At 48.5% G+C, this 24168-nt stretch overlaps 2 protein-coding genes across 2 annotated transcripts; both read right to left on the reverse strand.

Moving 5' to 3' along the window:
- Positions 1-1297: 1297 nt before the first annotated feature.
- LOC142076502 (butyrophilin subfamily 1 member A1-like) lies at positions 1298-9253 on the reverse strand. The gene is made up of 6 exons (XM_075138784.1): positions 9124-9253; positions 8253-8270; positions 5207-5227; positions 4590-4610; positions 4166-4186; positions 1298-1824 (listed from the first exon to the last, which is right to left on the reverse strand). The coding sequence occupies exons 1-6, from the start codon at positions 9251-9253 to the stop codon at positions 1298-1300; spliced, it is 738 nt and encodes a 245-aa protein (XP_074994885.1).
- A 2767-nt stretch (positions 9254-12020) lies between these two features.
- Positions 12021-20435, reverse strand: LOC142076503 (butyrophilin subfamily 2 member A2-like). Its single transcript, XM_075138785.1, is given in 8 exon segments — positions 12021-12187; positions 13041-13061; positions 15994-16014; positions 16163-16216; positions 17785-18045; positions 18684-18947; positions 19276-19617; positions 20330-20435. Coding segments are annotated over 8 exon segments (1236 nt in total).
- Positions 20436-24168: the final 3733 nt, after the last annotated feature.

A 24168-nucleotide genomic window follows, 5' to 3' on the forward strand; every position in this document is an offset into this window, starting at 1 on the left:
TTAAACATAGATACCTAGTTCATATGTGGACACCTATATTCAGATCTTTGTCTCAGACTGAATCTCACGTGATGAAAAGACTGTAGACTTGTATCATGAGACATTTGTGTAACAAGACAGTGGAGATGTAATATTAATGCGATTCAAATCCTGGTTAAAAATTGACTCAAAATTTACCAGTGACGCTCATTAGAAGATGAGATGGGTATTGAATCAGACTCCACTGAGGTCTACGCCTTCTGAATGTAGCTATAACCCTGAGATCACTGATGCAAAAACGAAGGAATAAATTATCTTCCACCCCCATGATGCACAGGACAAAAGCTGGTAAGCTTAAATTCCATGGAAAAAAGGACTGTTCACAGAAAATAACCATGACAGCCTGGAAACAAGGATTCTTCAGCATCCGCTGTCATTTCTGTCTCAGAAGGTCTCCAGCTGCCACTTCAGAAAGGTGTACGTCTCCCACAAGCCTTGTGCTGTATGACCAGCCCCATGTGTTGGATGCCCTAAAGAATCTTAAAGAGAAATGGGTGTCTATATTCAGGCAACTAAATAGCATTTTACCTGGCAAAAGGTTAGGATTCAGAAGATCCTGAGGAGCAGACGGCTCTGTCAGGGCTATTTATGCACTAGAAGAGCATATTACTCTACCACAAGGGTTCAAAGCCTGACAGAGAGATGTAGCACTGCGTTAAGTCAATTTATGTTGCCTCTCAGACTCTTCTTCAAGCACAGATGGCATGTTCTCCACCCAAGAAGTGAAGTGTAGACACATTACTGTATTTTAAATAAACATTACTATGTTTTAAAACTTTTTTTTTCTTTTCCTCCAAGATTCTGAGAATTCCATCCTTTACGGGGTGCTGTGCATTTGTTGGGGTGTGTGTATTTGAATGCATGATGTGAAATTGGGTGTTGTGCGTAAGTACAAAGTACACAGTGCAGCAGTCCAGAACAAAACGCCAGAGAAAGATGATCAATGAAATGCATTGTAAGGACTGAAATTATTTTCAGAAAAAAGACTCTACAGAAATTGTTCTTGAGATAATCATATCATTTATCAAATCATGGCATGGGTCAGCTCACTTCTGCATGCATGCTGCAAATATTGAACAAAATGCATACAGAAAAGGCTGGGGGAAAAGAAAATATTTTAAGCTAAGGTATTAAACTATGCATAATACAGAATGTGATCAAGAATGTGTAATACATAACTTGCAATTAAGAATTAAATTTGTCTAAGAAAATAATATGATCTTGCATGTCACAACAAAATTACCATATTAAAAAAACCTTATTCCTCTCTAACTAAGCAAATTCCCATGGTTGATTCTTTGTGTGAATTTTTAAAGAATGGATAAACTTCTTCTGAGAATGCACAGTCTTTAAATGTGAACATCACAGACATGTCAGTAACATTGAAAAAAGTCAAAATTTTCTCTTCACAATTAAGGTACACTCCGACTTTCATGGGATTTTTCTGCACCGCTAACCGTGTCCATGGATCAGTTCTTGCCCAGTAATCTTTAAAACTTAAGCCCAGAGCCCAGAATCCTTCTTTAGGTGACAGAGATATTATTCCTTTCCTTGGAGCGGATTTTCTGGCTACTCCCAGGTCCCAGTCATCGCTTTTTTCAACGTCCACCTCCCAGTAATGCTTCCCAGAGGAGAAACCTTCTGAGCCCAGCACACAGACAGATGAATCAAAACTCCCTTCATTTTGAGTGACTTTCTGGGCCTGTGATTTATGCGTAAAACTCTTCTTGTCCTCAGCAATAGACAAGTTTGGATGGGCTGTGTCCCCATCAACCTTGATGTCATCTACAACAAATAGATATTTAGGGCTTTATAAACACTCCTCTAAAGCAAATATGCAAGAAAAGAAGGAAACTGTACTGTACTGCATTTCATTCTGAAAATCTCCCTACAACTAGTCTAGAAAGATCTCTAAGCATGGAGTGAAGAAGGACTGCACTCAGACATATAAATTATGCTTTGACTTTCAAATATTTCATTGCCAAGTGAAATATCTCTGTATCAGTGGAATAAAAAGCATTTGTAGACTCACAATCCAGTCCATGCTCAGCACCACTTCTGTAGTATTCACAGATTTCAAGCCATTGAGTACAGATATAAGTAAATACATTATTTTACCTGCATTGCGACGAGCCCTTCTGAATTCTGAAAGCAAATAAGGGGAAAAAAAGAAAAAAAAGAAAAAAAAAGGTAAGAAAAACCAAACTACGAACATTGACTGAAAAAATTTTCCAACTCCAAGTTGGGAAATCTCAGACTGAGTCTAAGGTTAAACTATGCAGGGCAACGGATACTCAAATTCCCTCTTGCTCTCTCAAGCTCTGTGATTATTTGTGAGGTCTGAAGAAGGATCTGAAGCTGGGCTGAGTTTCCTGCTTGGGAACTACTTTCTCTCTCAGGTCCCAATTTGCTGCCTTGCCAGCGTTTTACATGGATGTCCCACCAGCCACACTCCACATTTCAAACCATGTGAGATTCCTGGTAAGCACTCCAGCATTTCCAGGGACACGGGAAGAGACAGTCCTCTTTGTGACTGTCAGGGAAATAAATTTCCGCCACATTTCGTGAATTTCTCAGGCAGGGGTGGATACAAAGGAACAGGTTGGGTGAATTTTCCCTAATTCTCTGAAGGGAGGAGGGAGCGCACTTTCCGATGAGTTTCTGGTTCCATGCAACCGTGACAGCTTTGTGCAATAGTGGCTGGGCAGGAAGGATAGTGGAGAGGCAGGCAGAGAGTCTACTATACAAACCAAGCTGCTGAGAAGTCAGATCAGACAAGTCAATATTAAATATTTGCCAGGGCAGAATCAGCTGACCTTGTGCTTTTATGTGTGAGAGATGAAAATACGACCCAGCAGGGTAGGATCATGAAGTCCTGAGATGTGAGCTTAAGGGATTAGCTCAAAGGGAGGCACCTGTATATGAAAAATGTCAAGTTTTGGATGAATGTCTGAGCACGTGAACAGACAGGTGTGAGATGTGCACCTGAAACTGCATGCAGGAAAGGCTTTGAAGCCCCAGGAGTTCAAGTTACAATCTCTAAATTCATTGTCCTGTCCCTTCCTCTCTTCAGACTTTCCCTTTTGCTAGGTTTAAGGGACTTAAGAGACAATAAAGACTTTACCAATTTCTTTCCTCTAATCCACTGCAAACAAGGTAAATGCAGAGAAAGAAAATGTTACTATGGATTAGACATCAGTACTTGGTAGCACTACAGGATGACTCTGGATATAGATAACTCTATTAATACCAAAGTTCAGCTGCATCCTGAAATGCCATATTTTAACCCACTATCTGAAGTCACCATAGGTTTCCATGCAATAAGATCTACATGACATTCACAGTCATTCCTAAACGGGCTCTTGTTCTTCCTATGCATACAAGGAGGACCTTTTCCAACTAGAAAGGCTGAAAGGCACAAGTGATATGAGGTAATCTTTTACACATCAGAGGGCAACAGATAGAAAAGTATAGCCAGGTCATTAAAGTGGAGGTGACTAAAGAACGTGAGAAGAATACAGCATTTATAACGAGGACCATTTGAGCTATTGTGAGTTATTCCCATGGATTAGGTTTGGCTTCATAATGGAAACAGCTTCCTGAAGATTCAGGTGACATATTTCCATGGAACTTGGACAGCAAAGTATTTACAACTTTCAATGACAATAGACATGAAAGCATGTAGGCAACCAGAAAGACTCACATCCTTTGCACGCAGTTTCTCTGCCAAGTCACCGAGGGTAGCAAGAGAAGAAGACACCAAATCAGGGCAAGAACAACAACTTACAAACCAGTCCACTCTGGGAATTCTGCCCAAGGAGGCGACAAAAAAACTGGCATGGTGGATGAGTCATCTTCCTTGGAACTGCATCTCACACGCTGCTGACTCTGGCAGGGAGCTCTTCAATGCCCCATCATCACCCACTTTCCCACCAGGCCCCAGGGCTGGTTGGTGGCCCAGCCTCTCCAGCCCCATCACGGCCTTCCCTCAGCATACCCTTCCTTCATTCTTCTACCATCACCAAAGCCTCCACTAGCCAGAACACCACAAGCAACACCCTATGAAGACCCCTAAACCTCACAAGTAGCTGGCACGCACAGCCTCCAGGGAGACAGTGACACTCACCAATCTCCTTCTTCTGGTTCTCTGCAAGAGAGGGGGAACACCTTGCTTAGCACCCTGACTCAAAGGAACACGGGAGCACCCCAGTCACAAGAACATCCCACCAGCCCTTCCAAATGCATGCTGGGTGAGCAGAACAGCCAAGGACCCCAGGAATAGTCACCCTGGCAAAGTCAACTCTCCATTATTGAGCTCACACCAGGGGCAGGCAAGTACTCTAACCCAGAACATCCACACTTACAAATCTGCCGCCAAAAGCCAGTCCATTCTGGCATTGCCCTCCCCAGGGAGGGATGAAAAACTCTGGCACGGTGGATGGCTCATGCTCTTGTGGGGTGAGGAGTGACTTGTCCTCCACTGTCCCACCCTGGCACTGCATCCCATGATCGGCTTGCACACATGGCCCCAGGGAGACAGCGACACTCACCAATCTCCTTCTTCTGGTTCTCTGCAATAAGAGAGGGGGAAGGGAGAACACCTTGCTTAGTACCCCGATGACTCCAAGGAAGACAGGGCGAAAAGCCTGGGTCTCATTTGGCAAGGCAGACTCATCCCCCATCAGCACCCGCCCCCAGCCAGGGCTCCCCCAAGCACAGAGCCATGGTGTCAGCACACTGCACACAGTTCCCCTTCTCAGCACCCCTTCCTGCCCCACCTTGTGGCTGGAGCTCCTCTGCAAATGAGAGGTGTGGAGAAGGGGGAGCAATCAGGGCTACCCAGGCTAGGAGCTGCCAGCAGTGGGGACAGGGGCTCCCTTGGCTCTGGGCACAGCTACATCCAGCCCCTCTGCTAGGTTGAGACCCACTGTGGTCCCACCCACTCCTCATGTTTCATGTCAATGCCCCCGCCTTGCACACACAACCTGCATGGCTGCCACCTCCGGTAGCATCACAACCACATGCCCTCATTGGCATGTCAGGTGCTGAGAGACACGGCGCCTCCCCGTCGACCAGCAAGCCAGAAGCTGGAGTTCCCCCACCATAAGCTCCCTGTGCCTTCTTTCTGGCTCACAAAGGGAATTAAGCCTGGCAGTTTCCTACTCACCAATCTCCTTCTTCTGGTTCTCTGCAATGAGAGGGGGAAGGGAGAACACCTTGCTTAGTACCCCGACGACTCCAAGGAAGACAGGGCGAAAAGCCTGGGTCTCATTTGGCAAGGCAGACTCATCCCCCATCAGCACCCGCCCCCAGCCAGGGCTCCCCCAAGCACAGAGCCATGGTGTCAGCACACTGCACACAGTTCCCCTTCTCAGCACCCCTTCCTGCCCCACCTTGTGGCTGGAGCTCCTCTGCAAATGAGAGGTGTGGAGAAGGGGGAGCAATCAAGGCTGCCCAGGCAGGAGCTGCTGCCAGCAGTGGGGACAGGGGCTCCCTTGGCTCTGGGCACGGCTACATCCAGCCCCTCTGCTAGGTTGAGACCCACTGTGGTCCCACCCACTCCTCATGTTTCATGTCAATGCCCCCGCCTTGCACACACAACCTGCATGGCTGCCACCTCCGGTAGCATCACAACCACATGCCCTCATTGGCATGTCAGGTGCTGAGAGACACGGCACCTCCCCGTCGACCAGCAAGCCAGAAACTGGAGTTCCCCCACCACAACCTCCCTGCCCTCCCTTTCTGGCTCACAAAGGGAATTAAGTCTGGCAGGTTGTGGCGGTGCATTCCCCACACCCCCCCCCGGGCCGCTCCACGATCTCAGAAACTCCCGTTAAACCTTGGCTTTGGTGTAATGAGTCAGGCGGTGAAGCGTCCCTTTACCGTATCAGGAACTCTTGCATAGCAGAGGTTGGGGAATGTACTGACCGTACCAGAAACTTCCACTGCCTTGCCCAAGTGGAGGACGAGAGCGGGGATAATTGTCATCCCTTGATACCCTTAACTGAGTCGTAGCTCAAGTGGAATGATACCATTGTTACTGAAACCTTGAGAGTTTTGACGGATGACTAAAGTCAATCATCTTGCGACCCTATAAGCAGTGGTCCGAAGTGAAGCCCTTTGAGCTCTGCTGGACCGCAGTGGGCTGCGCTCAGCATCTCCCTCTGGGTGGAACGCTTCTCAGAGTTCGTGAACTCTCAAGTCTGTGATATTCGGAGGACCGTCGCCGACTGGCACGGGACCTGGGCTGCAACACTCCTTGGCCAAAACACTCCTCAAGGCTCTACCCTTCGCCCGTTGAGAAATGCCAAGACATTTGATGTGAGTATTTCACTGAACTAGAGGGGAATTTTTAACAGGTATACCTTTGTATATTTATCTATTTTTTGTGTCTCTGTGTGTGCGTGTGTGAATTGATGGAGGTACCCCCTAGCAAATATGGTCTGCTAAAACCTTACGATCTATCTTAAGATTGGGAATGAACCTTAGACTACTGCTAAATACATATAATCCTTTAGATATGAACCGTTGACCACGTCTGGGTCTAGGGGTGGATCCAGCCGGCTCTTCTCTGAACCTCGTGGCTCAACGGGAGGGTCTCCCTTAACGTTTTCATCCTCGGCCTCTGTATAAATCATTCCAACTCATTTCTAACACGATAGCCTCGTTTCGGCTAAGATAGAGATAATTTTCTTCCTAGTAGCTGGTATAGTGCTGTGTTTTGGATTTAGTATGAGAATAAGGTTGATAACACACTGGTGTTTTAGTTGTTGCTAAGTAGTGTTTACCCTAGCCAAGGACTTTTCAGCTTCCCGTGTTCTTTTCCTTTGTGTGCTTCATCCGCGTAGTAAGTGATAGAGTGAACCTTGCCATCGAACTCTGTTAAGTTGCGCTTTTATAAATTCCTGTCAAAATCACTTTCTGCTAATACCTTCAACAGTGATTTTTTAAGTGGCCTTTAAACCATTCATTTGTGACACAGTTTTCTACTTGCCATCCCTTTCCCCGGGGATGGATTCTCTCTCTTGGGCCACCACTTCTCCCCTTGACTGCATAGCAAAGAACACAGAGCCTTCACAATGGAGCCCAGTCAGCAACAGAGGCCCCCAGTCACGAGAACATCCCACCAGCCCTGCCAAATGCACACTGGGCTAGGAGAACAGCCAGGGACCCCAGGAACAGGACTACCCTGGCACAGTCAACTCTTCACTAATGAGCTCGCACCACGGGCAGGCAAGGACACTGAACCCAAACATCCACACCTACCATTTTGCCTCTGAAAGGATGCTGAATGGCAAAGACACCATAAACAGTAACTCCACAGCAGCTATTGGGCAACCTCCCCCACAAAAAGGAAGAGTCAAAACCAAGCCCACAACTGGCCATGGGGCACTGCCTTGGCAAAGCCCAAGCCAGGGAGCACCAGCTGCCATGTTGAGCCTTGGGCACTGGCAGGGTCTCTTGACGTGGCACTCGGGGAGCAGTTGGCACTGCTGGAGCATCCCTCCTCGCCCGCCCCAAGGCCTCTGTCCCAGCAGGGAAGGCATGTGAGCAAGCAGAAAGACTCACCATTCCTTGCACGCAGTTCCTCTGCCGAGTCACCGTGGTCACAGGAGAAGAAGACATCAAGTCAGGGCAAGACCCACAAGGTCCTTGCAAGCCAGGCCACTCTGGAACTGTCCACCCCAGGGAGGGATGAAAAACTCCTCTGGTGTGGTGGATGGTTCACCCTCCTTGGAGCTACTCATCACGTGGCTCTGACTGGGATTGTTGCCACCAACCACAAACACCCACTTCCCTACCAGAACCCAGGGCTGTGCAGGGACCTAGGCTCTCCAGCCCATCAGCCACACCGTGGTCTTCCCTCAACATCTCCTTCCCTCATGCTCCTGCCTGCACCAGAGCCTCCACCAGCCTGGCCACCACCAGCCATCTGCCATGGCAACCCCAAACCTCACTTGTTGCAAGGGCCATGGCTGCCACTAGGGGCCCTTTCCCCGGGGATATTTGGTGGAAGAAAGCAGAGGGAAAGCAGGGAGAGATTGCCTCCAACCCAGCTATCTCTTAGGATTCCTGACACCAGTCACGCTCACACTGCAGGCTCTCCTGACTATCTCGTGGCGTCAGAGGTGACTTGCCCTCCGCTGTTCCACCCTGGCACCACAGCCATGATCTGCTTGCAGGTACGGCCCCCAGGAGACAGTGACACTCACCAATTTCCTTCACGTTTTCTGTAAGAAGAGAGGGGGAAGAATGAACACCTTGCTTAGCACCAGAACTCCAAGGAAGACAGGGGGCAAAATCATCCACCAGGGACCATGGGAGTGGCAGGAGGAGCCAAGTCCTCGTGTCTTGTAGCATCATTGCCATTGGGACCTGTAAGGAAGTCTTGCCCCATGAGTCCTCAACCAGAAGCAAAGGAGGACAGGAGCACAGCACACCCCGCTTTCAGAGAGCATGCATACTGGCCTCCTGGGACGCTTTGGAGCCAGACCCAGCCCACGCTCCCTGCCTGGCTGCCCGTGCTGCACCACTCCCACCGTAGCCCTTCTCAGCACAGCATGGGAAGTCTTCAGCGAGGCAGAATTCATCTTTGCAAACACCCGCCCCCAGCCAGGGCTCCCCTGGGCACTGAGCCATGGCAGCAGTGCCCTGCTTGTACTCACCCTTCTCTGCATCACGTGCTGCCCTGTGTTGCAACTGGAGCACCTCTGCAAATGAGGGATAGGGAGAAGAGAGAGCAATCAAGGCTGCCCAGGCAGGAGCTGCTGTCAGCAGTGGGGACAGGGGCTCCCTTGGCTCTGGGCACAGCTATATCCAGCCCCTCTGCTAGGTTGAGACCCACTGTGGTCCCACCCACTCCTCATGCTTCATGTCAATACCCCTGCCTGGCACACACAACCTGCATGGCTGCCACCTCCGGTAGCATCACAACCACATGCCCTCATTGGCATGTCAGGTGCTGAGAGACACGGCGCCTCCCCGTCGACCAGCAAGCCAGAAGCTGGAGTTCCCCCACCATAAGCTCCCTGTGCCTTCTTTCTGGCTCACACGGGGAATTAAGCCTGGCAGTTTCCTACTCACCAATCTCCTTCTTCTGGTTCTCTGCAATGAGAGGGGGAAGGGAGAACACCTTGCTTAGTACCCCGATGACTCCAAGGAAGACAGGGCGAAAAGCCTGGGTCTCATTTGGCAAGGCAGACTCATCCCCCATCAGCACCCGCCCCCAGCCAGGGCTCCCCCAAGCACAGAGCCATGGTGTCAGCACACTGCACACAGTTCCCCTTCTCAGCACCCCTTCCTGCCCCACCTTGTGGCTGGAGCTCCTCTGCAAATGAGGGGTAGGGAGAAGAGAGAGCAATCAAGGCTGCCCAGGCAGGAGCTGCTGCCAGCAGTGGGGACAGGGGCTCCCTTGGCTCTGGGCACGGCTACATCCAGCCCCTCTGCTAGGTTGAGACCCACTGTGGTCCCACCCACTCCTCATGTTTCATGTCAATGCCCCCGCCTTGCACACACAACCTGCATGGCTGCCACCTCCGGTAGCATCACAACCACATGCCCTCATTGGCATGTCAGGTGCTGAGAGACACGGCACCTCCCCGTCGACCAGCAAGCCAGAAACTGGAGTTCCCCCACCACAACCTCCCTGCCCTCCCTTTCTGGCTCACAAAGGGAATTAAGTCTGGCAGGTTGTGGCGGTGCATTCCTCACACCCCCCCCCGGGCCGCTCCACGATCTCAGAAACTCCCGTTAAACCTTGGCTTTGGTGTAATGAGTCAGGCGGTGAAGCGTCCCTTTACCGTATCAGGAACTCTTGCATAGCAGAGGTTGGGGAATGTACTGACCGTACCAGAAACTTCCACTGCCTTGCCCAAGTGGAGGACGAGAGCGGGGATAATTGTCATCCCTTGATACCCTTAACTGAGTCGTAGCTCAAGTGGAATGATACCATTGTTACTGAAACCTTGAGAGTTTTGACGGATGACTAAAGTCAATCATCTTGCGACCCTATAAGCAGTGGTCCGAAGTGAAGCCCTTTGAGCTCTGCTGGACCGCAGTGGGCTGCGCTCAGCATCTCCCTCTGGGTGGAACGCTTCTCAGAGTTCGTGAACTCTCAAGTCTGTGATATTCGGAGGACCGTCGCCGACTGGCACGGGACCTGGGCTGCAACACTCCTTGGCCAAAACACTCCTCAAGGCTCTACCCTTCGCCCGTTGAGAAATGCCAAGACATTTGATGTGAGTATTTCACTGAACTAGAGGGGAATTTTTAACAGGTATACCTTTGTATATTTATCTATTTTTTGTGTCTCTGTGTGTGCGTGTGTGAATTGATGGAGGTACCCCCTAGCAAATATGGTCTGCTAAAACCTTACGATCTATCTTAAGATTGGGAATGAACCTTAGACTACTGCTAAATACATATAATCCTTTAGATATGAACCGTTGACCACGTCTGGGTCTAGGGGTGGATCCAGCCGGCTCTTCTCTGAACCTCGTGGCTCAACGGGAGGGTCTCCCTTAACGTTTTCATCCTCGGCCTCTGTATAAATCATTCCAACTCATTTCTAACACGATAGCCTCGTTTCGGCTAAGATAGAGATAATTTTCTTCCTAGTAGCTGGTATAGTGCTGTGTTTTGGATTTAGTATGAAAATAAGGTTGATAACACACTGGTGTTTTAGTTGTTGCTAAGTAGTGTTTACCCTAGCCAAGGACTTTTCAGCTTCCCGTGTTCTTTTCCTTTGTGTGCTTCATCCACGTAGTAAGTGATAGAGTGAACCTTGCCATCGAACTCTGTTAAGTTGCGCTTTTATAAATTCCTGTCAAAATCACTTTCTGCTAATACCTTCAACAGTGATTTTTTAAGTGGCCTTTAAACCATTCATTTGTGACACAGTTTTCTACTTGCCATCCCTTTCCCCGGGGATGGATTCTCTCTCTTGGGCCACCACTTCTCCCCTTGACTGCATAGCAAAGAACACAGAGCCTTCACAATGGAGCCCAGTCAGCAACAGGGCCCCCCAGTCACGAGAACATCCCACCAGCCCTGCCAAATGCACACTGGGCTAGGAGAACAGCCAGGGACCCCAGGAATAGGACTACCCTGGCACAGTCAACTCTTCACTAATGAGCTCGCACCACGGGCAGGCAAGGACACTGAACCCAAACATCCACACCTACCATTTTGCCTCTGAAAGGATGCTGAATGGCAAAGACACCATAAACAGTAACTCCACAGCAGCTATTGGGCAACCTCCCCCACAAAAAGGAAGAGTCAAAACCAAGCCCACAACTGGCCATGGGGCACTGCCTTGGCAAAGCCCAAGCCAGGGAGCACCAGCTGCCATGTTGAGCCTTGGGCACTGGCAGGGTCTCTTGACGTGGCACTCGGGGAGCAGTTGGCACTGCTGGAGCATCCCTCCTCGCCCGCCCCAAGGCCTCTGTCCCAGCAGGGAAGGCATGTGAGCAAGCAGAAAGACTCACCATTCCTTGCACGCAGTTCCTCTGCCGAGTCACCGTGGTCACAGGAGAAGAAGACATCAAGTCAGGGCAAGACCCACAAGGTCCTTGCAAGCCAGGCCACTCTGGAACTGTCCACCCCAGGGAGGGATGAAAAACTCCTCTGGTGTGGTGGATGGTTCACCCTCCTTGGAGCTACTCATCACGTGGCTCTGACTGGGATTGTTGCCACCAACCACAAACACCCACTTCCCTACCAGAACCCAGGGCTGTGCAGGGACCTAGGCTCTCCAGCCCATCAGCCACACCGTGGTCTTCCCTCAACATCTCCTTCCCTCATGCTCCTGCCTGCACCAGAGCCTCCACCAGCCTGGCCACCACCAGCCATCTGCCATGGCAACCCCAAACCTCACTTGTTGCAAGGGCCATGGCTGCCACTAGGGGCCCTTTCCCCGGGGATATTTGGTGGAAGAAAGCAGAGGGAAAGCAGGGAGAGATTGCCTCCAACCCAGCTATCTCTTAGGATTCCTGACACCAGTCACGCTCACACTGCAGGCTCTCCTGACTATCTCGTGGCGTCAGAGGTGACTTGCCCTCCGCTGTTCCACCCTGGCACCACAGCCATGATCTGCTTGCAGGTACGGCCCCCAGGAGACAGTGACACTCACCAATTTCCTTCACGTTTTCTGTAAGAAGAGAGGGGGAAGAATGAACACCTTGCTTAGCACCAGAACTCCAAGGAAGACAGGGGGCAAAATCATCCACCAGGGACCATGGGAGTGGCAGGAGGAGCCAAGTCCTCGTGTCTTGTAGCATCATTGCCATTGGGACCTGTAAGGAAGTCTTGCCCCATGAGTCCTCAACCAGAAGCAAAGGAGGACAGGAGCACAGCACACCCCGCTTTCAGAGAGCATGCATACTGGCCTCCTGGGACGCTTTGGAGCCAGACCCAGCCCACGCTCCCTGCCTGGCTGCCCGTGCTGCACCACTCCCACCGTAGCCCTTCTCAGCACAGCATGGGAAGTCTTCAGCGAGGCAGAATTCATCTTTGCAAACACCCGCCCCCAGCCAGGGCTCCCCTGGGCACTGAGCCATGGCAGCAGTGCCCTGCTTGTACTCACCCTTCTCTGCATCACGTGCTGCCCTGTGTTGCAACTGGAGCACCTCTGCAAATGAGGGATAGGGAGAAGAGAGAGCAATCAAGGCTGCCCAGGCAGGAGCTGCTGTCAGCAGTGGGGACAGGGGCTCCCTTGGCTCTGGGCACAGCTACATCCAGCCCCTCTGCTAGGTTGAGACCCACTGTGGTCCCACCCACTCCTCATGCTTCATGTCAATACCCCTGCCTGGCACACACAACCTGCATGGCTGCCACCTCCGGTAGCATCACAACCACATGCCCTCATTGGCATGTCAGGTGCTGAGAGACACGGCGCCTCCCCGTCGACCAGCAAACCAGAAGCTGGAGTTCCCCCACCATAAGCTCCCTGTGCCTTCTTTCTGGCTCACACGGGGAATTAAGCCTGGCAGTTTCCTACTCACCAATCTCCTTCTTCTGGTTCTCTGCAATGAGAGGGGGAAGGGAGAACACCTTGCTTAGTACCCCGACGACTCCAAGGAAGACAGGGCGAAAAGCCTGGGTCTCATTTGGCAAGGCAGACTCATCCCCCATCAGCACCCGCCCCCAGCCAGGGCTCCCCCAAGCACAGAGCCATGGTGTCAGCACACTGCACACAGTTCCCCTTCTCAGCACCCCTTCCTGCCCCACCTTGTGGCTGGAGCTCCTCTGCAAATGAGAGGTGTGGAGAAGGGGGAGCAATCAGGGCTACCCAGGCTAGTGGCTGCCAGCAGTGGGGACAGGGGCTCCCTTGGCTCTGGGCACAGCTACATCCAGCCCCTCTGCTAGGTTGAGACCCACTGTGGTCCCACCCACTCCTCATGCTTCATGTCAATACCCCTGCCTTGCACACACAACCTGCATGGCTGCCACCTCCAGTGGCATCACAACCACATGCCCTCATTGGCATGTCAGGTGCTGAGAGACACGGCACCTCCCCGTCGACCAGCAAGCCAGAAACTGGAGTTCCCCCACCACAACCTCCCTGCCCTCCCTTTCTGGCTCACAAAGGGAATTAAGCCTGGCAGGTTGTGGCGGTGCATTCCCCACACCCCCCCCCGGGCCGCTCCACGATCTCAGAAACTCCCGTTAAACCTTGGCTTTGGTGTAATGAGTCAGGCGGTGAAGCGTCCCTTTACCATATCAGGAACTCTTGCATAGCAGAGGTTGGGGAATGTACTGACCGTACCAGAAACTTCCACTGCCTTGCCCAAGTGGAGGACGAGAGCGGGGATAATCGTCATCCCTTGATACCCTTAACTGAGTCGTAGCTCAAGTGGAATGATACCATTGTTACTGAAACCTTGAGAGTTTTGACGGATGACTAAAGTCAATCATCTTGCGACCCTATAAGCAGTGGTCCGAAGTGAAGCCCTTTGAGCTCTGCTGGACCGCAGTGGGCTGCGCTCAGCATCTCCCTCTGGGTGGAACGCTTCTCAGAGTTCGTGAACTCTCAAGTCTGTGATATTCGGAGGACCGTCGCCGACTGGCACGGGACCTGGGCTGCAACACTCCTTGGCCAAAACACTCCTCAAGGCTCTACCCTTCGCCCGTTGAGAAATGCCAAGACATTTGATGTGAGTATTTCACTGAACTAGAGGGGAATTTTTAACAGGTATACCTTTGTATATTTATCTATTTTTTGTGTCTCTGTGTGTGCGTGTGTGAATTGATGGAGGTACCCCCTAGCAAATATGGTCTGCTAAAACCTTACGATCTATCTTAAGATTGGGAATGAACCTTAGACTACTGCTAAATACATATAATCCTTTAGATATGAACCGTTGACCACGTCTGGGTCTAGGGGTGGATCCAGCCGGCTCTTCTCTGAACCTCGTGGCTCAACGGGAGGGTCTCCCTTAATGTTTTCATCCTCGGCCTCTGTATAAATCATTCCAACTCATTTCTAACACGATAGCCTCGTTTCGGCTAAGATAGAGATAATTTTCTTCCTAGTAGCTGGTATAGTGCTGTGTTTTGGATTTAGTATGAGAATAAGGTTGATAACACACTGGTGTTTTAGTTGTTGCTAAGTAGTGTTTACCCTAGCCAAGGACTTTTCAGCTTCCCGTGTTCTTTTCCTTTGTGTGCTTCATCCGCGTAGTAAGTGATAGAGTGAACCTTGCCATCGAACTCTGTTAAGTTGCGCTTTTATAAATTCCTATCAAAATCACTTTCTGCTAATACCTTCAACAGTGATTTTTTAAGTGGCCTTTAAACCATTCATTTGTGACACAGTTTTCTACTTGCCATCCCTTTCCCCGGGGATGGATTCTCTCTCTTGGGCCACCACTTCTCCCCTTGACTGCATAGCAAAGAACACAGAGCCTTCACAATGGAGCCCAGTCAGCAACAGGGCCCCCCAGTCACGAGAACATCCCACCAGCCCTGCCAAATGCACACTGGGCTAGGAGAACAGCCAGGGACCCCAGGAATAGGACTACCCTGGCACAGTCAACTCTTCACTAATGAGCTCGCACCACGGGCAGGCAAGGACACTGAACCCAAACATCCACACCTACCATTTTGCCTCTGAAAGGATGCTGAATGGCAAAGACACCATAAACAGTAACTCCACAGCAGCTATTGGGCAACCTCCCCCACAAAAAGGAAGAGTCAAAACCAAGCCCACAACTGGCCATGGGGCACTGCCTTGGCAAAGCCCAAGCCAGGGAGCACCAGCTGCCATGTTGAGCCTTGGGCACTGGCAGGGTCTCTTGACGTGGCACTCGGGGAGCAGTTGGCACTGCTGGAGCATCCCTCCTCGCCCGCCCCAAGGCCTCTGTCCCAGCAGGGAAGGCATGTGAGCAAGCAGAAAGACTCACCATTCCTTGCACGCAGTTCCTCTGCCGAGTCACCGTGGTCACAGGAGAAGACATCAAGTCAGGGCAAGACCCACAAGGTCCTTGCAAGCCAGGCCACTCTGGAACTGTCCACCCCAGGGAGGGATGAAAAACTCCTCTGGTGTGGTGGATGGTTCACCCTCCTTGGAGCTACTCATCACGTGGCTCTGACTGGGATTGTTGCCACCAACCACAAACACCCACTTCCCTACCAGAACCCAGGGCTGCGCAGGGACCTAGGCTCTCCAGCCCATCAGCCACACCGTGGTCTTCCCTCAACATCTCCTTCCCTCATGCTCCTGCCTGCACCAAAGCCTCCACCAGCGTGGCCACCACCAGCCATCTGCCATGGCAACCCCAAACCTCACTTATTGCAAGGGGCACTAGAGGCCCTTTCACCCCTGTCAAATGCATGCTGGTCTAGGACAACAGCCGAGAACCCAGGAATAGGACCACCCTGGCACTGTTAAGTCTCCACTAATGAGCTTGCACCATGGGCAGGCAAGGACACTAAACCCTAAACAACCACACTTACCAATCTGCTTCTGAAGGTATGCTGAAAGACAAAGACACCATAAATAGTAATTCTACAGTAACTGTTGGGACACCCCCTACAAAATGGAAGAGTCAAAAGCCAGCCCACAACTGGCCCTGGGGATGGTTCTTCACTGCCAAGAAGGACGGGTAATGGGGAAATAGCTTACCTGGTAAAAGGACGAGTAGAAGGAAGTAGATAATCCAGGACAAGTTACTGTTTTCTGAAAAATGGAGAAAAAGCAATAAAAAAAGTGCATCAATTTTCTTGCAGTATAGCACACACATACACAGAGTGGCCACAGGGCCATATAATCTGCACTATTTGGACATGGTTGACAGAAAAGCACTTTCATCCAAAAATCATTCTTCTGGAAATATGACGAGGAACACAAGAAGTCTTAAAGAAAGCTGAAAAGAGACACTGATAGTTGCATTTTAAATTCACTGCCTTGTGTTCAGGAATTTTCCACATACACACACTCAAAACCAGGTTTGAGATAAAATAGGAAGTATGATTTTTTTTTCCTTGGGAAGTTTTTTATTATTTTTAGTCTTTGCAATTAGTCTCTATTTTTATTCAAGAGGCCGCTATCTCTGAAGTGAGCAATATTGTTCAAAGTGATACCATGAAAATACAAGTTGACCTTCAAAGCTTTCACTAAGAAGAAATTTCAGAGGAAAGCTCAGGCTTAGCCTTGCTGCTCAACACCACCTTTCAGGCAGAATAACCCTCTAATAGCCTAATGCCAAAGTTTTTCCTTACTGGTACAAACCTCAGCAGCTGACAGTCTGAAGATCTGCCAGAAAAACTTCTTTGCCAGCATCGAAAAATCGAGGTTCATGCTGGGGAACAGGCTAGTGTGCACTTAGCTCAGGAGCCCACTGTATATCTGGCTTTCCTGGGGTCAGCAGATGCTCTTCCCATTTCAGCCACAGTCCTGACAGTGGGATGCCGTGACTGCAGATTCATTGACTTCTTCAAGGTATTGAGCAATAGACTCCTCTAAGGCAAAATTTCATTCCCTAACTATTGTACCCGTTAGTCCTTATAGTATGAAATTGTATCAACTTTCTTTAGATATATGTAGTTATCATTGTATACTGAATAGGCATGCTAAAGGAAGCATGACTGAAGCCCGGTTCATTGCAAGGAGGAGGACAGCCCCACCTGGAGATAAGGACCTTTGTTTCTCAGAATCTTAAAGCTGTCCACGAAGGATAAAGGATACCCCTGCACTGCCGAGATAACGCCGGCATCCCAGCCCCTCTAACAGCTCTATGAAGCCCTCCCATTATCTGGTGTCATAGATAAGTAACTGTAGCAAAACTGACTCCAGGGACATCTACATCAATAAAGAAGCAGGTGGATGATGACACCATGGAATTATCATTGCTTTGCAAACAGTAGTGTGTGTGTGTTAAGTAGTAATTAGTCAAATCATATTGTAACTGAACGCTTGAAAGGTGTAAGAACCACATGTAAAACCACATTCAGGTTTCCCAATTTGGCTGGGATACCTCATGCACATGAATGAAAGAATTACTCTTGCAATTTTATACTTTGTGTCCTAGCCTCTCTCCTCGGTCAGCACAGACCAGTTGCGAATTTTCATGAATCCCAGATGGATTCAACTATTGAGTGTTGTGGGAAACTAAGTGAAATAATTCACAGCATTAGGCCCAGCCTTCTCATTAGTGGAGGATGATGCAGTATCTGAGTGAAAAGAGAGTAGCTTTGCTTGCTCGGAGAATGCCAAAGTACATTATATAAGTCTTAATTGCTGCATACCTGACTGTTGAGAAATCTGTGGACTCCATTCCCTATCAATGGTCACAAAAGAAGGTGGTGGTTGTCCACAGGGTATCTCAATGGAGCTTTCTATTGCAAAAATATTGTCCATTTCCTGTAGAATGCTTGTCTGGGCCAGTGAAGATAGATCTTCTCCTTGGTGATTAACCCACATCACTTTTGGCTTTTCATAGGAACCTTTTATTCTGCCCTTGTATGTACAAATGCTTGACTGTGGCATAATAATTTCATTCATGGAACCTGTAACAGAGGCAATTTAACACCACTGCATCTGGCACAACACAGAAATACCAAGTACGCCATGAATGAGATCTCACAGAATCCCTGCATTTTTGTTGTTGCTTCATCTCTAATCAAAACCATCTGGCTTTTGAGCATTTCATTTTTAATAATTCCACACTTGAAAGAATCGTATGAGCTTTCTGTGTGTAAGAGTGAAACTGCTGAAATAAATGAAAACAGACAGGACTCTGTACAAGAAGCTCTTCCCAAACCGTACGTGATACAGCCTGTTGCTTCAGGTGAGAAGATAAAAAACAGAAGTGATGCTAAAGAGATAACGATACTCAGGTTCAGACTGTTAAGGGAAAGCTATGAGCCCCTTAAGCTATGGCTGAACTCGGCCCAAAGAGGCAGAGTAGTGAGAAGATCACTCTCAGCATTTTCCTGGGTCATCATTTCATGGTGTTCCCCTGAAGATGCAACAAGGCCAACCCAAACCTCCAACAGCAAGGATTTCTCCTGAAGGGTTAGATTCTTCAGGATGCTTGGGGCTTCAGGAAAGGTGCCAAGACCTGTCCAATTTCATCTCTTCTAGCAATAATGGATGGGTCTGATTCCCTCAACAAAGCAGATGCAGGTGTAAAAATGTGACCTACCTGATCAGCTTATCTTGGATTTGATGAGTTTGATTACACACACCACATCTACATTATCACAAGGCACTGTGATGGTGCTTTGCACCATGAAATGGTCTCTCTCACTCCAGGTTACATTGGTCTTGGCCTCAACATTTACTGTGTCTCCTCCATAGTTCATCCAAATGACTTCAGGCTTTGGGTACCATTGTTTTGACTTACACGCGTAGCGACACATACTCTCCTCTTGCAGATCCCTGTCCAAAGTTGGCTTATCCCCAATTGCTGTAACAGAGTTAGTGCAATTAGGATGAAACAAAGTTAGAGTTACTGCAAAACAACAACAACAACAACAACAAAAAACCCCAACAAAACCCCAGTATGTTGCTCTAAATATTCATAGCTCATAAAAAGAACCACACCTGGTCAGATCAGGGCCATTTACCTTCATTACAGATGAGCAGGTGTGGTCCTCCATGCATAAATGAGAGAGAATGGGAGTGACTGCCTGGTCTGGTTCTCCCATAGGTTGCTTGGAAACTTTTCCAGGGTCCCATCTCAGAAGGCTTGAGAAAAGCAATGTATTCCACAGAAGTGCAACGCTGTTGCTTACCTGTAACATCAAGGTGAGTCGTAGCCTCCTGTGTGACAACGCTGCTGTTCACAGCACAAACGTATGCCCCCTCATCGGCTACTTGCACTTGCCGGATGACCAGAAGAAATGCTCTTCTTTGCCAGCGTCCCACAATCCTCCATTGTTCTTCATCCTGGCACTGCTCCACCACCCCACCCAGGCTGGAGGAAGAGCACAGAGGAGCATCCCTCCCCTTTTCCATTTTGTACCAAAGCACACTCATGTTAGAAGGGACACTGTCTGTCAGCTGGCAGGACAGAGTCACTTGGTCTCCAACAAGGACAACCGACGGTTCGATGCTGATGGTGATAGGCACTTCACCTGCAAGGATGAGGTAGGAGCAAACGCATTGGTTTTCCCCACATCTTTCCATAGAGACAAGAAAGCCACATGTGTTAGCTGCATCCAAAACAGAAAGTTGAGCTCTAGGTTAGAGTCTCATAGTCCCTTACAATAGTGAGGACAGGGTCTTGAGTCATTGCCACCACCTCTTCCAGGCACAGACATGCTTTACAGTTACCAAATTTCCTGGTTTTATATACGTCAGTTGTGTTACATACTCACGGAGCATACTCATGGGTATTGTGTGCAGCAATTTATTCAGGAAGACAATGGGTACACTGGTGTGAGGACGGCAAACCAAGCTCACTGAGGTAGAAGCAAGTTACCACACATGAGGTAGAAGGATCTGTGCAATGATCAGCACACTCGGCAAATTTACAACCAGCAAAGCAATCTGCACAGGCTCTTGCTCTCTACAGGCACTGGCTTTGTGAACCAGGAGAGACTGAACCTGCCTCCCTCATGTAAGATAATTACTACACCTATGCCACTTCACTGAAATAGCTGACACTCCAGAGAGGGACTGGGGTGTCTCACATCATCAAGATGGCTGATGTGAGACTTGGACTTGGAGGTGTCAGACACCACATAGGATCTACAGTGCCTTTATTCCTTTAGGGACTATGAACAGAAGTGTAAGCGTGGTGTCCTAGGATAACTGGCTAGCTGGATACAGGACAGAGTTTCTTACCTGTAAGCCACTTTCCAATTAAAACACATGTTGGAAGAGCAAAGAACAGGACTAATACGAATTTCCTTTCTGAGCACTTATTCCATAAATCCTCCAAAAATGTCATGGGGGTCAAGTCAAATTCCTTCTATTCCCCTGGGAAATGGATGATGTGCTGTGAAAATGAGAAAGAATTTCCGAGAGGAATGAAAGAGAGGGGAATGAGTCTTGCTAAAGACAGAAACACAAAGGCAGCACCTGGCTCTGCCTGCTGTGTTCAGATCCTGTGGAACTGTATCATGTTTGTGGGGTCACCCACAGCTCCTGGCTCCTATCTTTGAGGGAACTCTGCCCATTCCTGTTCCCTGACAGTCCCTATTCTCGGGCACAGGAACATCTGACTTCAAACTGATTTGGATGGCAGGCCAGAAGTCCAGGATGCCCACTGCCAGCCCTGTATGCATGTTACTAGGCTTTCATGTAATGAATGGGCTGCATCACATGCTCTTGTTGGATGTGTCTAGGAAACTGGACCGTACTTCATACTTCCCTGCCTACTTTGATTCTGCAGCAGTGTGTTGCTTGGTGCAGGAGCCTCTGGGTAAGAACACGATCCTGGACGAGGATGTGACAGAGAAAATCCTGCTTTTGCTTCATTACAGATGAGCAGGTGTGGTCCTCCATGCATAAATGAGAGAGAATGGGAGTGACTGCCTGGTCTGGTTCTCCCATAGGTTGCTTGGAAACTTTTCCAGGGTCCCATCTCAGAAGGCTTGAGAAAAGCAATGTATTCCTCAGAAGTGCAACGCTGCAGCTCATCTGTGCCCAGTTAATTGTGACTTTACTCTCTTCTGTCTTTTACAGTCCTCACACAACCTGGCTAAATCAATCAGCACACCCTATTCCCTATCTCTATGTCTGCCTTATCTTGCACCTGCAATCTGTCTTAACTCCCAATAAACTTGTACTCTGTCCTCTCTTAGCAGAAAATGTTGGTGAACTACTGAAGGGCAGAAAAAGAGCTGTTTGGTAGGGCAATAAAACTGGAGGAATTGTTATTGCTGTAAGGAAGCACCTGGGAAGTACACCATGACTTGCAAGGGTCTAGCATTTACTCTAAATGCACAGAGTATAAGAGGGAGGCAATGCAAGCACAGTGCAGGAAAACACCACACATCACACTAATCACCTGAAAGGCAGGTTAGAGGACAATAAGGCATCCCCAAGGAAGCCCCCTGCCTTTGCTTCACTGAACCCCAGAGTCATGCTGAGCTGCTTGGCACAAAAGCTCAGCTACATATGAAAATGCACAATTACCCACATTCTGAGTACCGATTGGCACTTACAACCTCTGTTCATAATAGTCTATTTGAAGGACAGAGTATTAACATTTATGTCTCAACCATTCAACATTTTGAATGAATGAAAACAGCAAAACGTATATCTGGCTGACACTGTTTCATATATGTTTGTGGTCTTCTTTCACAATCCTTAATTCCCTGCTATGCTAAATATTTATACCTATATTACAAAGAACATTTTAATAGATATTTACCATTCCAAAACAGAGAATGTTACATTTTCAATGAACCACATCAGAAGTACATTATATATCAACAAAGTATTAGTTCAATGAGATATAGTAATTAAAACTACAGTACAAATCTCAGAACAGCACCTGCTTAACTAACATAAATACTGAGAGGTTTAGTTATTAAAATATTCCTTCCTAAATAATTCTAAGATATCCTCCACTGTATTTCTTCTCATTCATTAATCCTCAGATATCACTTGTGAAGTGGTAAATAGAATAAACCTGCCCCAAAAGACATCTAGAATATATTCTTTTGCTATTTTCATTGTGTGTCCTTTCTAGCATTAAAAAAAGGCTTGTGCTCTTACCTGGTGGAAGGAGTGTCTTGGCTAGAGATTTTTAAAAATACAGGAAGGAACGAGTTGACTCAAGTTACCTCTGAAATAGGAGGAGCAATTCTGCACTAATGGCATAATGATAAGCAATGCCTTTCACCTGTTGGTGAAAAATAAAACCAAGTAGTCTGATAGAAGATGATAAGTAAATATCAGAGACTTATTTTCTGGATGTATTGGGGTCTGTGGCTAGGTTTTGGTAGCAGGGGGGCTGCAGGGGTGGACTCTGTAAGAAAAAGTGAGGGACTGCCCCCATGTCGGTGTTGCGAATGAGTGATTTAGGTCGCTTAAAGAATCACCATCAAAGGTATTAGCAAAAGTGGTTTTAATATCATGTTGTAAAAATGTGACTTAACAAAGTTCGATGGCAACTCGAACACTCTATTAATTACTGCATGGAAGAAACGGACAAAGGAAAATTGAGTTACACTCAAGTTGGAATGATCCACAGAGAGACTGGGGATGCAAAAGAGTAAGGAGGACTCTCCCATTGAGTCACAAGGTTCAGAGTGGACCCCCCTTGCTTTCTAAACTCCTTCTCAGAGAGGAGTCTAGGTGCAGCTACGCCCAAACCTAGTCTCAGACTTGGTCAACGGTTTATGTCTAAGGGATTATACATGCAAAATTTATGTAATGTTTCACTAGCATCAATTCAGCATGCAATCAAAGTTACCAAGACAAAATCAAAGTTACCATACTACAAGGTTATGTGCGATATTGGTCGCTTACCAAAGATATGCCATTGGTAAAAGGTCTCTCTGCCTTGAGGAGCAACCTTCAGAGGTGTCCCAGCTCAAGGGGAGACCACCGCCATGCAGCCACACTGCCTAGCAGGGAGAGCTCAAAGAAGGCTTGCCTAGGCTGTCATATTTATGGAATAAAGTGGTTGGCTTGTAGTCAAATTACATGCGATGGCAAAGGTACGCATGAGACTCCTTGTACTTTGATAAATGAGTTTTGGAAAAGGCGCCTGCTATTCATCTGTTAATCGTATGATCAGTGTTCCAAACTCATATGCACTCTATTTCTTTGTGGATTTTCAGAGAACAGATTGGAACTAGAGGAGTTCATGGCCCGGCTACGGCTCAGGCTTTTACCTCTTCTGGAGCCTGTTTGGTTAAGGTGTTGAGTGCGTCTGTCACAGTTGGACACAGTTGATTCAAGCCAGCTGCAGAATGGACCCACCCCAGACAAAGCTGAGCCAATTAGTGAAGCTGGTGGCACGTCTTAGAAGACATGTTTATGATGGGGCAAAATGCAGCACAACAGTGAGGAAAAAAAGTGAGAGAAACAACCCTGCTGACACCAAGGTCAGAGAAGGAGGAGGAGGAGGTGCTCCAGGTGCCAGAGCAGAAATTCAACTGCAGCCTGTGCAGAGGACCACAGTGGAGCAGGTACCCACACTGCAGGCCCTGGAGATCCCTATACTGCAGCAAGTGGGTATTCCCTGAAGGAAACTGCAGCCTGTGGACAGCCCATGTGGGAGCAGGTTTATCCTGAAGGACTGCAGCTCACAGAGAGCCCATGCTGGAGCAGGGGAAAAGTGTGAGGAGAAAGGTCTGGCAGAAAGGAAGCGTTATAGACTGACCATGACACCCCATTCTCCATCCCTCTGCGCCACTCCAGGGTGGGGGTGGTAGAGGAGTCAGGAGTAAAGGAGTGAAGTTGAGCCTTGGAAAAAGGAGCATGGGGTGAAGGTGTTTTAGATTTTGTCTCTGTTTCTCACTATCCAAACCTATTCTAACTAGCAGTAAATTAAATTAATTTTCCCCAAGCTGAGTCTGTTTTTCTCATGGTGGTATCAGACTTGACCATCTGGAGAAAGATGCTGAAAGGATGAAAAAGACCAGGAGTTGGGTTCTTCCATGGATTTTTGAGACTCCTTTGACTAGCAATTGTATAAAGACCCATGCATGGAGGGAGGCATCCTG

Source organism: Calonectris borealis, unplaced genomic scaffold (genome assembly GCF_964195595.1).
Source record: "Calonectris borealis unplaced genomic scaffold, bCalBor7.hap1.2 HAP1_SCAFFOLD_59, whole genome shotgun sequence".
NCBI classification, from domain to species: domain Eukaryota; kingdom Metazoa; phylum Chordata; class Aves; order Procellariiformes; family Procellariidae; genus Calonectris; species Calonectris borealis.

Excerpts from the sequence above, each read along its gene's own strand:
- LOC142076502 (XM_075138784.1), bottom strand. The coding sequence starts at position 9,253 with ATGGGGGATGAGTCTGCCTTGCCAAATGAGACCCAGGCTTTTCGCCCT. Across the intron at positions 4,187-4,589 it reads GAACCAGAAGAAGGAGATTG|AGAACCAGAAGAAGGAGATT; the intron begins GTGAGTGTCGCT and ends CCTCTCTTGCAG. Across the intron at positions 1,825-4,165 it reads GAACCAGAAGAAGGAGATTG|ATGACATCAAGGTTGATGGG; the intron begins GTGAGTGTCACT and ends TATTTGTTGTAG.